General features: G+C 33.0%; 1 protein-coding gene across 15 annotated transcripts in view; it reads left to right on the forward strand.

Moving 5' to 3' along the window:
- Nucleotides 1–16,408, forward strand: part of C2CD5 (C2 calcium dependent domain containing 5) — a 96,163-nt gene that overhangs the window by 47,152 nt on the left and 32,603 nt on the right. For all 15 annotated transcript variants that reach the window (XM_012785481.2, XM_012785486.3, XM_076007595.1 and 12 more), the window contains 4 exons: nt 5,855–5,969; nt 8,868–8,963; nt 13,087–13,278; nt 15,046–15,232. In XM_012785481.2, the coding sequence (XP_012640935.1) occupies nt 5,855–5,969; nt 8,868–8,963; nt 13,087–13,278; nt 15,046–15,232 (590 nt within the window). The remainder of the gene's footprint in view (nt 1–5,854; nt 5,970–8,867; nt 8,964–13,086; nt 13,279–15,045; nt 15,233–16,408) is intronic.

Raw genomic sequence — 16,408 nt, forward strand, 5'->3', positions numbered from 1 at the left:
CAACCTTAAACTCATGGGCTCAAGCGATCCTCCTGCCTCAGCCTCCGGAGTAGCTGGGACTACAGCCATGCACTACCATGCCAGCTAATTTATTTTTCTATAAATTTTTAATTGGCCAATTAATTTCTTTCTATTTTTAGTAGAGATGGGGTCTCGCTCTTGCTCAGGCTGGTTTTGAACTCCTGACCTTGAGCGATCCACGCACCTCGGCTTCCCAGAGTGCTAGGATTACAGGCGTGAGCCACCGCACCTGGCCAACGTTATTTTTGAGTTGATATTTTAAGTTCTGAATTAGCAAAACAACTTATTTAAAACTGGATAACTTTTCTTTTGTTTTTGAGACTATTTTAAAGATTTAACCACTTCGGTACGAGCGTTGACTATAGTCGATAGCCACAGATGAATGCATACAGCCAAGAGTCTCAACTATAGTCCGTAGCCACAGATGAACGAGCACAGCCCAGCGTTGACTATGAGTGCCGGCTATGGGCAAGGTTTCGAGGCCGGTGAATGCCGTATCGAAGTGGTTATGTTTTAGGACAGATCATTGATTTAGGACATTTTATACTTAAGATTTTCTCAATTTTGTAATAAACTTTTGCCAAGCAAAAGTTTTCTAATTTTTAGTGGTTAAAAATTAGAAAATATTACCCTTTTTTGTTAGCCATCAGAATTATAGTTGTTTAGAAAATTCATTTTATTTTGGAAGCAAAATGAATAATTAAAACCTATAAAAATAAGTATAATTATTACTTTATAAAATATTTAGTGTTAGCAAAATGTGAGTTAGCTGATATGTAAGGAAATATTTATAGAATGCACATATCAGTTTGCTCATCTAATTTTTTTTTTTTTTTTTTAGTTTTAAGTAAAATCCTTTTATTCAGTGGTTGTTTATGGAGTGCCTACTGTTTGTTGAACACTGTGTTGGGTACTGGGAATGCCATTTTTAAACCAGGCAGACATCTAGTTTACATACCCAGTCTAGGCTAATTCTTATATTATTTTGGGGCTTGTGTGTGTATATTAGTTAAATGGAAATAGGTGGTAGGCTGTCTTGGAACTTGAGTTCTACTGATGATCTCAGTAGTTATTTTCACTCTGAGAGGTAATCATGAACAGATGTGCAAACTAGCCTAAAGAAGTTATGCAGTTTTTAGTATTTTAATAAGGTTTTCAGGAAGTAAATAGAGTTCAAGACAGCATAAATACAGCATGTGTAATATATGAGCTTTTTTTTCTTATATACTGGTATTTGGAGCAATGAATATCCAGTTACATTATATATATATATAAAGAGTTAAATTTTACAAGTAAGGAGTAGATTATGTATTTGACTTTCTTAAATTTACAGATAGTAAAAACTCCAGTTTGGTCCAACATGGATTATATCCTAGCTATCATCCTAATATTCCAAATTACTAGGTCTTGATGTTTCTTTGTATATGCACATAACTTACTTTATAATGAGAATTTTCTTCCTACTCTGGTACTGATCCCTACCCAGTTTGAGGTTATACTCAAATACTCCCTTGAACCTGAACTTTTTTATTCTGTTTCATTAGGAGAATTTTATCTTCTTCAAGAGCTAGCCAGGCATGATGGCATGTGTATGTAGTTCCAGCTACTTGGGAGGCTGAGGCAGGACTTAAGCTCAGGAATTCAAGTTCAACCTGGGCAACAGAGTGAGAAGCCATCTCTTAAAAAAAAGAAACAAAAAAAGAGGTTGTTATTATTGGGATTATTACTTTTAGGTATTTGGGAATATAGCTTTTTGTGCTGTCCATTAACAGGATAGATTATCATTATATTAAAAACCTTTATTTGATCCAACCCGACACTTTATCTTTTGTTCATTTAAAGATTTGATTGAATAACTGTCCATGTCCTTTTTCAATTTTTTTAATTGATAAACAATATTTGTGCATACTTATGGGGTTCATGTGATATTTTGTTACATGCGTAGAATGCATGATCAATTCTCAGGGTATTTAGGATATTCATCACCTGATTATTTACCATTCTTTATGTTGGGAACATTTCCAATCATCTTTTCTAGCTATTTTGAAATATACAATACACTGTTGTTAACTATAGTCACCTACTGTGCTTTCAAACCTTAGAACATTTTCTTTTTTTTCCAGCCAGATTAATTTTCCAGGGCAGAGTTATTCTGTCCCAGAGCTATATATATAAAAATAGAACAAACTTAACACTTCAGGTAGTCAGTGTTTCTTAGTACAAGTGTGTGATTGCATAAAATTTCAAAGGAATTAAGTTTAGTTATTCACATCTTTATTTTCTGATATATAAACTATCATTTTAGGAATCTTTAGCAGTTTCATTTGCACTTCAGAAACAAGATATAATGCTAAAGAGATGGCAAGATATCAAGCTGTGGCCATGCTTTAGAAAGGTAACAGTGGTAAAGATCAATTAATTCTGATGTCAAGTTTAGGGTACCATCATTGCCTTTTAAAGAGGCATCAGTGAGGCATTGATTTAGAGCTCAGTTCATGCCTACAATAAAAGGACATTAAAAGATGTGTGATATTATCTATGAAGAGTTTTGACCCATAGGAAAAAAACATAAAATAGTATGAAATATGATTTGTAAATAATTAAATTTTATTTCTCATAAAATGATATCTTTTTGTAATTATAAATAATTATATATATTATTTCAAGGAGCATGGTATTTAAAGTGAAGAAATTTTTTTCCTTAACATCTTTGAAATGTTCATTAAATGTGACCTCACATCTCAGCTGTATATCTTTCAAATAACTAAATTGTATCCAGTTTCATGTGTGGCATGTATAGTTGCAATAAATTTTAAAACTAGACTCTGTTTTGCCTCTTATATAAGTATGGTAGATCCACAATTTTGTACTTTTGTAGAGTGAATAAAATTATTCAGATTCACTAGTGTGTTTCCCATAAGAATGTAAATTAGCAGTTTTTAAACCTTAAAAATTCTATTAGGGATTAAATACTGTGATATTTCTGATTTTTATTGATAATAAGTTAGGCTGAATTGCACTTACTATTTGAAGATTCTTTAGCTCATCTCTGGCATGAGTTTAATACGGGCTTTGAAGAGAAATCTAATTTTCTTTAATATTAAATAAATTGATTAATCTTAATTTTACTTAAATAATCCCTAAATTGAATAGCCAAAAAATCTATCCTTTAGCTTCTTGCTTACAGTTGTAGATAATTATTGTTAATACAATTACCAGTTTGTGATTTAGTGCTCCCTACTGTATGCTTGCCTTGCTTTCACCTAGAATCTAGGGCCATTACTTTCTGTAACCATTTCAGTGAGCTGCCATAGTTTTCAGTCTGTACTGTCACCTGATCCAAGCATGCGCCAAAATATCCACTGTTTCTGGCTCCTGTATGCTGAATCTGCTTTGCAAACCCTTCGTTCTTTGAGCTTTTGCTTTAGCCAAAAATAAAATTTAAGAAATTCTCTGGAGTGTGGACATATGCCATTTGCTTCCTTAGCTCCCATGTTATGTAACTCTTTAGCTTTTTATTAAACTTGTAAATACTTTATTAAATACAATGATGGCATCCTCATGTGCAGTTGTGTGGCTCATGTGTCAAAATAAAGGCTGCTTGTGAATTTGTCAGAAGAATATGAATGCTCCACTTGCGCTGCATTCAGCTTTTTGTTTTTTGTTTTTTATATCAGCCACATATTCTTTCATAGTGTTTGGTTTAATTATTTGATTATTTTATGTGTTATACTAAGGTAAGTTTGATGTAAATAAACTTTGTATTCTCTGTGGTTACACGTATCTCAGGAATTATTACATACTTTCATGCTGCCCATTTCTAAGTAAATATATTAAAAACTTAAGTAGCTTCCTCTATTTATATTAATTTTAAAAACAGTGTTATGGATTACTTCCTGTAAAATTTATTTTTAAAATAATAAACCTACCATGTAGGTACTTGTACAGATACAGGAAAACCAAACATGAGAAAAATCAGTTCTTATAAAAACATAGTATACAGTTATTTGCTTTAGAAAATAATATTTTAAATTTCCAGAATGGTTCAAAAAGTAAATTGTAGGTTCTACTAGTGAATTTAAGAAAAGTTAGACTTTTTATTTCATATGATTTTTCAGGAAAATAATTATTTTCTACACTGAGAAACATTTCTGTTTGTGATATCTGTTTTTTCAAAATCATAAATACTTTGGTAGATTAGAGCAGCCACTTGAATAACAGTTTGTCTTATGATACAAAAACTCTCTTTTAGGACAGGATCATGTTAAATGGATGTTCATATTGGTCCATAAGCATGTATGTCTTAGAAGAAGAAGAGAGTATAGATTTGAAACTGTGCAGTTAATGTATACATTTCAGTTAGGAATATAAGGAGATTTTTTTAAATATATGTAGTATATGTGTAAAATTGGGCCACCTAATTGTTTCACACATTTCTTAATTCATAATATTGATTGCTAACATCATATTATAGTCTTTTCTTTTTCTCTTCCTTCATTTTATCCTGTACTTTGATCTTTTCCTCAGTTTCCTGAAGTCTACATTTCTTTGTTTCTTCTGAAAGAAAGTTTTAGGGTAGCTCTGTCTTGGATCCAAAATTTTAATTCAAGACCTGGCTGGCATCATTTGTAGTTCTGGCTTTTATCTCCTCATTTCTCCCTTTTGCCATTTTCCTCCCTGTGGAGGAAACAAAATCACATCATAGGAATGTGAGCTATAACAAGCCTCTTAACCTTTCTTTACTTTGCTGTCTTCACTACTAGTGAGTATAATTCTACTTATTCTACTTATTTTGAAAAGTATTTTTAAAATTGGGTATATACTGCAATTCAAAAATAGAAAATGTTTGGATTATTTGGTTTTTAGTTTAATAATGCCTTTTATGGGGAAAATTTACAGTAAGAGCCTAGAATCCTATTTAGAATTGATTTTTTTTCTATCTCAAATTGTTTCCAAATAGGAATTGGCCACGAAAAGAAATAAATCAGGATTTGCTAATTATAAACTGTTTCTGTTTTTAACATCTTTGTATATAAAAAGTTATGATACTTTGCGGCTGCTGTCACCAGTCGTTTGCAGCTAAATGCAAGTGATTAGTAAGTATGTGTGACAGGTGCTCCATTTGTAAAGCTCCATTACAAGCAATATTGGACTTCCCTATGGTAATAAAATACAATTCTGTAATTCTAAGCCATACATGGAATTTTATATCTGAAATTTGTCCACATGTCCTTATATATCTTAACCAAATTATTTGTATTAATCTTTTAAATGTATTTGCTTGCTCTTTTCCTTTTTGTGGATTAGCTAGTCCCTTTATTTCTTGTCATTTTGCTTTGAGACCTATGCCTCTGTAGAAGGATGGCTACAAATGGCTTTCTCTCTTTTAACATTGATGAATCTTTGCCTTGGAAAGAATCCAGAATATGGTGGGTTATATAAAATAGGTACCAGGAAATGAAATCAAAATTTAAGTTAATGGATATGACACATAAGTTGTTCACTCAGGTGAGACATAGGATATCCTCTCAGTTAAGTTTAGAAATCTGGAAACTCTGGGTCTACATTTTAAGTTGTATCTAAAAATACATTTCTGTAGATGTCCCTTAAAGTAATAGAGCAAACAGAGCTAGGTGGTTTGTTTTACAGCAATCAAGTTCAAAATGTTAAATTGTATGCTTTTGGAAAAGTATCATTTTAAAGATGTGAAGTTTAAAAATCTGTTGTAGGACAAAACTTCTTTATCTCTCATAGTATGTTTATTTTTAACATTTCTTGTTCATATAGACAATGTGCTATGTAGTAGTAAACTGATTTAAAATTTATTTTTCAGATGAACCAGAAACTCGAGATGCATGGTGGGCAGAAATCAGACAAGAAATAAAATCACATGCTAAAGCATTAGGCTGTCATGCTGTAGTGGGCTACAGTGAATCAACTAGCATCTGGTAAATGATGAAAACAACTTGATTTTCTAGACACAGTAATTTAAATTGTCATCTGAAAGGAGAAGAGTTTTATGCAAATATAAAGAAAAGAGAACAGTGCAATGGTCAAGAGTATGGGCTTTGGGGTATGTCAGATCAGGTTCATATGCCATCTTTGCCACTTAGTCACTGTGTAACTTTGGGAGAGTTACTCCTCTGAGACTCAATTTATACCTTAAAATGGAGATAATATCATGGATCAATTAACCATTTAATCTTGGGATTAATTGAGAATATAATATTGGCACACAGCAAATATTAACTTTAGGTCTATTTTACTTTAGTTTGTGACTGCTAATTCCTTTCACTGGGACCTTTGGAACCCTTGATCTGTTGTGAATTAATTGCGATGTGCCTTTAAAGTTTGTAAACTCATTCTGCTTCCTTTTACTAAGTATAACATGACTTTCTCCTGCTAACAAATCATATTATAGTCTTTTAAAGTCTTATTAAAGTATGCCAAGTTAGGAAGGGGCTTTCATACTTCTGCTTCTCAATTTCTTTTTTTCCTACCTTTCATTTGAATAACTTCTTCTAATTTAAAGTAAATGCCACTCTACTGTTCAGAGTTATATACCTTCAAAACATTCTTCTGCCTTTCTGAGTTACTACTGCTGTCCCCTCCAGTTGTATATGATTATCTCCCTTCTAGCAGCCTGGCATTATAGTTTCTCATTCTCAAGTTTTCTATCCTCACTGAACTTTCAGTGATATTTTGAACCTCATTATCACTTGAAACTGTTCCATGTTAAAATTTGAAAGCTATAAAATTTTACTCTCAGATTACAGCTTAATGTTTCTCCACCAATATCATTTGCTCATTTATAACGAGTTTGTTTTGACCCTTATCTTAACTAAGTATTTTCCGAGTTCCTTGTGTAGGTTCTGGCTTTACTTGTTTTGCCATCCTTGAACTCTACTTTCAGCCCCTTCAAAAGTTTATAATTAATATCGTCTAGAAGCTGTTTGACCTTCTGCTATATTATTTTTCTATTCTCTTTATTATGCTTAGATAATTCTTACTGTTAGATTTTCTGCTCTTGTGGTGATCATTGTTGCTAGAGAAAAATCATTAAGCTGCAGTAAGAATGGCCATTTCAGATCCATGCTATTTAATCTTCTGTGGGCCCTTTTTTTCTTTGCTGACCATGTGTTATACTCTTGAACTATTCTATTCTACTCTTGTTAACCACTAATTTTGTCATGCTTATCTTGTCTTACTCTTTGGTAGATCATTTTGCCTTGTTTATGGATGTAGTGTCACAATACTTTCAGGTCCCCTGGGGATACGGTTTTAAAAGACATAGTTCTTGCCATCAGATTTACATTCTACGTGAGCATTAGAAGTAAATTTTATGATTGTGATATACGAGAATGCATTAGGATCCCAGAGGGCTGAAAGCCAGAAGTAGGATTGCAAGAAAGTGTTACTGGAGTAACTGATGCTTGAATGGAATCTTGGAAGATGAATATGAACTATATAAATAAAGAGGTATGGGGAGAGGTTTCAAAGCTTAAAAGAGTAGCATGTGAAGTAGGCCACAGGATATATATTCAGCATGGCTGAAGACAGGTCACTGATGCAAGAGTTTACAGATGAGTCCAATTAATTTACTTAGAGTTTGAATTCATCTGATAGAAGATTTTTCCCCCATAGACCTCAAAAAATCTTTGTATTTAAATCCAGTTTTCACTAATGTTTTCTGTTCCAACTCATGCTATTTACTATTACTGGATTAAACTCTTTGAAATATACTTCTGCTCTTCTAACTCCTTGATTCAAAGTCTCCAGTGGCTCCAAGTTATTCCTTCTGGCATCCTTAGTGTCCACTAACCTGTTAAGCCTGGTCTCTCTTTATTCACTAACAGTTCAAGTGACTATTTCTTCCATGTCTCTTGGGCTTTTGTTTCATTTATACCTTGTTTTCAGTATTTCATCTCTACGTTGCTACTTTTCTTATTTGTTTTGGGTGATTTCACTCAGTAATCATGTTGATAATTTTTTAGCTTTCAAATGGGTGGTATATAAAATAAAGAATTTCAAAGAATTCTTTTAAAAATCAGTTTTCTATCATATAATGATGTAGTTTAACACATTAACTGCCATGTGAGTGATATTTAATTCACACTAGTTTTGAGCACAGGGCCTTGTGAAGCATATGTAATATATGTCTCTTTACCTTGTTGATGTTCTTATTGTTACATTAATATTGATCATGCACGGAAAACAATAAAAAATAACAAATTTTTCATTAAATTAGGATAATTTTGTTATTGAAGTTTTTATTCTATTTTGGTAATAAAATACTGAGGTCCCAAGGAAAAAAATTTTTTCTAGGGTGGCAGTCAGTATGTTAAGCTTCATTTAGTATATTTTGGATATTGTTTCAGATACCTTTATAATTATTTAAATTTAGATTAAGCTATATAAATATATATAAATTTAGATGTTTACATAGTTGTACTTTTAGAATAATTTTAACAAAGCTTTATATGCATTTAAAGAGTATTTTAATATAATTGATTAATGCTGCATTCAACAATATAGTTAATTACTGCTTATATTTTGAGACATTCTATTCTTTCCGCTTTACCGTATTTAAAAGGAAGTTATTGTCATTAATACCTTATATTTTTTGATTTTCAATTTATAAAGAATTCTGACCCTTTCCATTCTAATAAAGTTACATTATTTCTATTTTCTATCCTAGGCTTAGGAGGTAATCCCATGATATTATTTAATATTTAGTAGACTCTAATCTGAATTTAAATTGTCTTGTTATAATCATGTGATATTTAGCATTATCCAAAGTTATACTCTCTGAAAATATTAACTTGTTTGGTATTTTTCCTTTATAGTGAAGAGGTCTGCATTTTATCTGCGTCTGGCACAGCGGCTGTACTGAATCCTAGATTTCTTCAGGATGGCACCGTGGAAGGCTGTTTGGAACAGAGGTGGTCATGGCAGTCTGGCTTATTTTTAATAAGGGCAGAGAAGGGCGAGATTGACCTTTTTTCCTCAGAGCTGGGATAGTTTGTTGTAAGGGTGGCTTATAGTAGTATAGCATAGAAATCAGGACCAAGCACTTCACTGTTTTTAACTAACCCATAGTAACAGAGAAGTATCAGATTCTGTACTATATTGCACACATTGTTCCTAGTATGTTGTTAACTGAAGAATTTCAAGTATACATTTTTTGACTTTGTCACAATATAGAAATAATGTCTTTTGATTTTTCTCTTCCTCTTTTCCTTTTGTCTCACTTCCAAAAATAGAAAGAGGTCATGAAACAATTTTCATAAAGAAAATTCTTTAATTTACAAAATAATCAAAATACTGTATTATATCAAAATTATATATATCATAGAAACTTCATGGAAATTAGGTAAAATGAGCTTTACTTTTTGGTTTATTTAATTATTGTTCCCTTTAAACTTTTAAACCGTAAGCTTCCATAAATGTCAAAAATGTTTTCCATAGACAGATGAAACTATCCAATGTGTGCGCGGGCACACACAGGAGTCATCCCTTTGTATTCATGGGGTATTAGTTCCAAGACCCTTGCGGCTACCAAAATCTACAGATGGTCAAGTCCCTTATATAAAAATGATACAATATTTGCATATAACCTGTGCATATCCTCTTGTATACTTTAAATCATCCCTAGAATTATTTACAATACCTAATACAAGGCCTATGCTCATTTCATTCACATGGATTCAACATAGTATTCAGCACATGGCAAATTAAAATTTTGATTTTTGGAGCTTTGTGTGATTTATTTTTTGTTTGCAAATATTTTTGATTCATAGTTGGTTGAATCCATAGATGCCAAAGCCATGGATATGGAGAACTGACTATATATTTAAATCTATAGATATTATATATAAATATATTTAAATGCAAAAATTATGTATAAATACTAAAAATGTTTATATAAAAATGTATACTGGAAATTCTTCAATAATTGAAATTCTTCAATAAATTAGTTTGGTACTGGAGTCTACCTGGATAATATAGATTTTAATTACCCCTTACGTCACACTATGCATGTTTACTTTTTTCCTCAGTATTATTATATTAAATCTATATTAAGGAAGAAAGCACAAAAATTTTTTATCTGGTGAAATTTAGTATAAATTTGAAAGTTTCTTTATAAAAAAGAAAGATATTCTGGCTCTGGTAGTCATAAGAGGATCTTGGTTGGTTTCTTTTGTCAGTATTAAAAAGGATATTGACCGTTATAAATTCCAGAGCCTTAAAAGTCTTCATAAATAAGTGAAGGTGGGATGTTTTGAAGTATATTGAACAATTGGAATGTTCTACTAAGAAAACTGCCTTAGCCAGTGAGTTTTCCCAGTGCTGCAGTATAGTTCTCACACATCTGTAGATTTCTTTCTTAAGTAGATAGAAAGCCTAGTTTTAAAAATTACCTTTTGTATGCAGCTTGGTTATTTCTGTATTGTGACTTAGATGGATACAGTATATTCTCTTGTATGGTAGTCCAGTGCAACAGATGCTATCTCTAGTTGTTAAAAAGGAAAGTCTTTTTCTCTTTGCTATAAAGATTATTAGTGCTTACTAAAAATAATGTTGAGTATGTAGGAGAGTAGATACCATGTTTCCCCGAAAATAAGACCTACCCAGAAAATAAGCCCTAGCAGGATTTCTAAGCATTTGCACAATATAAGCCCTACCCTGAAAATAAGACCTAGTGATGGGTGTGGCCACGCAGCGCATCTGCACAACCCATGCACTTCCTCATGGAGCGGTAAAGAAGATGAGCAGCCGTTCTCATCTGCCCCAGGAGAGCTCTATTGCTCGACATGAGAGATTGGGGCCAGTGGTTCTAAAGGAAATAGAGTTGCAAGAAATTTGGGATGGAATTCAGGGTTTGGAGAGTTATGATGATGTTCCAGAAGACGACTTAACTATATTTGAATAAATGTAGATTGTTGTACCATACTTAAAAAAATAACACATCCCCTGAAAATAAGCCCTAGGTTGTCTTCTTGAGGAAAAATAAATATAAGACCCTGTCTTATTTTTGGGGAAACACAGTAGAAGAAAAAATTCCCTATGATCTCACAATTCAAGGTTAATCCCTTATGTATATTTCATATTTCAAATGCTTTCATAAATTTTAATAATTTTATATTTTTATGCCTTATGATGTTCAAATTTGTGTGAGGTGTTTAGTTAAAAGTTGCTTCAATTTTCATCCTTTTGTGCCCCCTTATCACACATTGGCTTTAAATTCAAACATGAGGTCTGCTACTTAATACTTGGTGTGACTTAGCAAGTTAATATCTCAGTTTGGTTTCAGTCTTAAGTGGAAGTTATTCAGGGTCACACAGTTCCATTTAGATGTCTAACTTCTCTGTTATTTCTAATATACCAGAATGCCATTTCCATAGTAAAAAGTAATATCTAGGAGTAATTTAATGTGATTTAGAGGGTTATTGTGAAAAGTCAGTGAAAACCTATGTATAAAGAATTTGCAGAAAGCTTGTCTCATAGTATATATAGTATGAGTTTTCCTTTCCCTTTTTAAGTTGCCTACTTGCCAAATTTCAAATTCTAATGTGTTGCTTTAGGTTAGGGACAATTGAGATCCACTTCTTTCCAGAGTCATGGAAGATGTAGCTGTGTGAAAGTCTGGAGTTCTCCATGGAGCTTTGGTCTATTTCCATCCCTATTGTCCTGACATCCTCAAATTTAGTGAATGAAAAAATGTTTGGTCAGGCGTGGTGGCTCACGCCTGTAATCCTAGCACTCTGGGAGGCTGAGGCGGGCAGATTGCTCGAGGTCAGGAGTTCGAAACCAGCCTGAGCAAGAGCGAGACCCCCGTCTCTGCTATAAATAGAAAGAAATTAATTGGCCAACTAATATATATAGAAAAAACTAGCCAGGCATGGTGGTGCATGCCTGTAGTCCCAGCTACTTGGGAGGCTGAGGCAGCAGGATTGCTTGAGCTCAGGAGTGTGAGGTTGCTGTGAGCTAGGCTGATGCCATGGCACTCACTCTAGCCTGGGCAACAAAGTGAGACTCTGTCTCAAAAAAAAAAAAAAATGTTTAATCATTTTTAAATGAATTTATAAACACCATAGTACAGCAAACATGTTACAATGAATGGTGAGATTGTGGGTGTTTCATTTGTGGTTTATGTATGATAAGTATGCCATTTATAATACAGGTGTTTTGGTTCTTAAATGTTGAAACAGTCATTGGAAATTAGAAATCTTAGAGTATGCCTAATTTAGACTTACTTATTTTTCTTTTTAAGTACTTTTTTTACATTAAATTTTTAAATGGTGTTAGGTTGTTTCGAGAAACATTATTTTCTCAGGAACTTTTTGTGGTTATATTTGTCAAGCAGTAGGAAAATGTCATTTATTTTTTAATGTTGTATCCCAAAGAAAAAAACTTTGGGATAAAAGGAGTTTTTGTCACATGTTGAATCATCAAACATATGAATTGATGCAAAATGACTTTCTACTTAGATAAGCCTTTTTTCTCATAAGAAAAATGTATGGGTGGCTCATGCCTGTATTCCTAGCACTCTGGGAGGCCAAAGTGGAGGGGATCCTTTGAGCTCTGGAGTTTGAGACCAGTCTGAGCAAGAGCAAGACCCCATCTCTACTCAAAATAGAAAGAAATTAATTGGCCAACTAAAATATATATATATATATATATATATATATATATATATATATATATATATATATATATATATATAAAAATTAGCCAGGCATGGTGGCACATGCCTGTAGTCCCAGCTACTCAGGAGGCTGAGGCAGCAGGATTGCTTGAGCCCAGGAGTTTGAGGTTGCTGTGGGCTAGGCTGATGCCTAGTGAGACTGTGTCTCAAAAAAAAGAAAAGAAAAAAAAATGTATGGTTCTGATTTCATGGTCATTTGTAATTCTTATCAGTCACAGTGGTACTGTATTCTTCTGTGGTAAAAGTTATAGAGTTTGTATACAAATACTGTGTATGTAATACCAGTTACATGTTGTGTTTGAAGAATTTATAGGATTTTCAAGAATGCTTTTTTCCCCCTTAATGTATTTATATAGGCTTGAAGAAAACTTGCCTATAGGCTGTGGATTTTGCCATATACCATATGATGAATTGAATATGCCATTTCCAGCTCATCTCACATATTGCTATAACTGTAGGAAACAAAAGGTTCCTGATGTTCTCTTTACAACTATAGACCTCCCAACAGATGCAGCAGTTATTGGAAAAGGTTGTCTTATTCAAGCAAGGTATGTTTGTGAAAACAGCCATTTAGTTTCTCTGAAAAAGTATGAGGTGTATGGATTCGTAAACCTGTTTTCAAATATCAGCTCCACTGTTTCCTGTCTATTTGTGTGATCCTGGACAAACTGGGCAGATCTATAGGAACCTTGTATTTTATTGCATGTAAAATTGGGAGGAAAAAACCTCTCTGTATAAAACTCAAGTTTATATGCAAAATAAGTTTTTAACATTTAAATTCGATAGAAATGTTTATTATTATGGGAATTATTAGCGTAACTGCCTCAGGCTAGGGATGTGACTAAGTATAGACTGCTTTAGTGGCATTAAATATGTAACACATACTAGACATTGACCATTGACCTTTTTTTCTTTTAAAGAACATTGCTATGTAGTGTTTCTTTTGCTCTTCCACTTAGCTGGTAAGAGTTCCTTTTAAATGTACTGGAGTAGGAAATCCTAAATTGTGGCAGGCATATAGGAAACAACTGTGACTGTCTTGGTCACCAACAACTGTCAGGTTACCAAATCCATTGGACATTTCTGTCCTCATCTTACTTGACATCTCAGCACACAATTGATGTGTGACAGTGAACAATTTATTATTTTTTTTCTTCTTGAAATTCGTTTGATTCACACAGTGCCACACTCTGTTTTCCTACACTTTCATACAGTTATCAGCCTCCTTGTTGACTATTCCTCATTTCTTGATCCTTGAGGGGGAGTCATGGGTTTGGACCTGTTTCTCAAAGCTCTTTCCCCTGTTGAACTCATTAACTCATGTAGATCTACATGCTATCTATATGTCTGTAACTTCCAAATTTATAACTCTAGTCAGACTCATATAACAAGCATATGAGTCTGAGTTTCAGACTCATATCCATGTCTTCATATCTCATTTTGGTGTGTCAGGCATCTCATACTTGTTTCTGGTTGAACTGATTTTCTCACCTTCTTTCTTATCATTAGCCTTTTCTATTTTAATAAGTGGTACCTTTCTCTGCCTAGTTCTTCATGCCAAATTTGGTGTTCTTTGACACTGTCCTCTTTCTGAACCTCCTCACATCAAATTCATGTTGATTTTTCTTCTAAAATATATTTCTAATCCATTTACTTATTTCCTTCTTGTGTCTAAGACCTTCCATTTGGCATTGCTTTTCTATTGCTTGAAGTATATGCGTTCATATTTCTTTTGATGGATCTGCTGGTGGTATGCTGTTTTTATTTGTCTGAAAAATGTGTTTATTTTACTTTTATCTTTAAAAAATATTTTGGGCTGGCAGTTGTTTTCTTTTAGTACATTGAAGATACTCTTTTCACCATGGCCTTCTGGCTTTCATTGCTACTGTTGAGAAATAACCGATTAGTCTAAGTACTGTTGCTTTGAAAGTAACTTTTCTGGCACAAAATACATGCTCAAATAACTTTTGTATTTTTTAATGAGTAAATTAACTTCTTTCCTCAACTATCCATCCATCATATAATCACATGCAGTTATGAAACCTAAGATTTTAAATTATATTCTCTTGTTATTTGGGTCATTATTTCATTTTTAGAGATTTTGAGGTTTTCTCTTTTTTGTTTATTGAAATATGATTTTTGGTGTAAGTTTATACAGTGACAAAAACTGGCAGAAAAGATTATTGATAAAACTTAATACGTTTATTAGAAACAAATGTTTTATTAAGCACATTTTAAGGAAGTTTTAAAAATTGAATATTTCTTAAGGTGATACCAAGAATATTGTCCACTGTCTAAATTATTTTCCTTAACAGGTTATGTCGCTTAAAAAAGAAAGCACAGGCAGAAGCAAATGCTACAGCTATCAGTAATCTCTTGCCATTTATGGAATATGAAGTGCATACTCAGCTAATGAATAAACTAAAACTGAAAGGAATGAATGCTTTGTTTGGTCTAAGAATTCAGATTACAGTGGGTGAAAATATGTTGATGGGCTTAGCGGTAAGTTTTGATGTTTTTGGCTTTGTTTTGTGATTTCTGTAGTTGTAGATTCTATTTTATGTGATTCAAAGAATCTTTTAAAAGACTTATACAAAGAAACTGACATCAAGCCTTTTAAAGGATGGGGACCTTTTTAAGAAGTGAAAAATCTAATGATAAACATTCACATATTTTAAAGGGTCTGTGATCATAATCTCAATATTTATTTCCAAAAATTACTTGTAGCTTGTTTAGTAAGTTGGCCACCATTGTTCTGGACTTTATTATTGTTCATATGTTGCTAAAATAGGGTTTCTCCATCTTGGCACAGTTGACATTGGGGTAGGACAACTCTGTTGCACGGGGCTGTCTTGTTCATTGTAGGATGTTTAGCAGCATCCCTGGCCTTTACCCACTAGATGCTAGTAGTATCTCTCTAATTGTGACAACCAAAAATGTCTTCAGACGTTGCCAAATGTCCCTTGAGAGGGTTCCAACATCCAGAAAATCCTGGGTATTGGACCGTGCACTAAAATAGTCTTTAGTTTAAAGGGCAAAATAAAGCAAAGCATGTGAGAGACACTGCCTGCTGTTGAACAGAGAAATAAGTTTCATCGTAACTGTGTACCTGTGGCCACTGATAGAAAGTCTAATAAAATATGTGTGTTTCTTAAGTGAGGATAAAATATGAGACAGGGAAAAGCTCTGTCTCAGCTTCGTGTTCATCTTGGCTTGTTTGAAAATGAGTTCTGCCTGGAAAGCTGTCAGTGGGGAAAGTCAGTGCTGCCTCTGTAAGTAGCATGGGATCCAGAAATCTAGGTGCTGTGAAATACATATTGATCCTGTGGAATCCAGTAATATGTATGGAAATCCTCTCATATTCTAGGCACTTTGCTAGCTGGGATTCTGTCTATGTCACTGGCAATTTTCAAGTTAGAATTCTTTTGCCGTCTTTCTGAGACATACATAGAAGTTTAATTTTAAGAAATTTATGGAACTTAAATTCTTTTTCTCACCATACATTTGTAGGCAAAAATGCAAAATTATTTCCTGTGTCACCTGTTATTCCTTTAAGAGCAAATATATAAATTTCTGTAAGTAGTAAATATGTCATGATAAACTGATTAGGTATCACAGTTTTCTAACAACAGAAATTTGTAATAATTATTGAAAGTAATTTTAATAAACTTGGTTTAT

Source organism: Microcebus murinus, chromosome 10, assembly GCF_040939455.1.
Source record: "Microcebus murinus isolate Inina chromosome 10, M.murinus_Inina_mat1.0, whole genome shotgun sequence".
NCBI lineage: Eukaryota > Metazoa > Chordata > Mammalia > Primates > Cheirogaleidae > Microcebus > Microcebus murinus.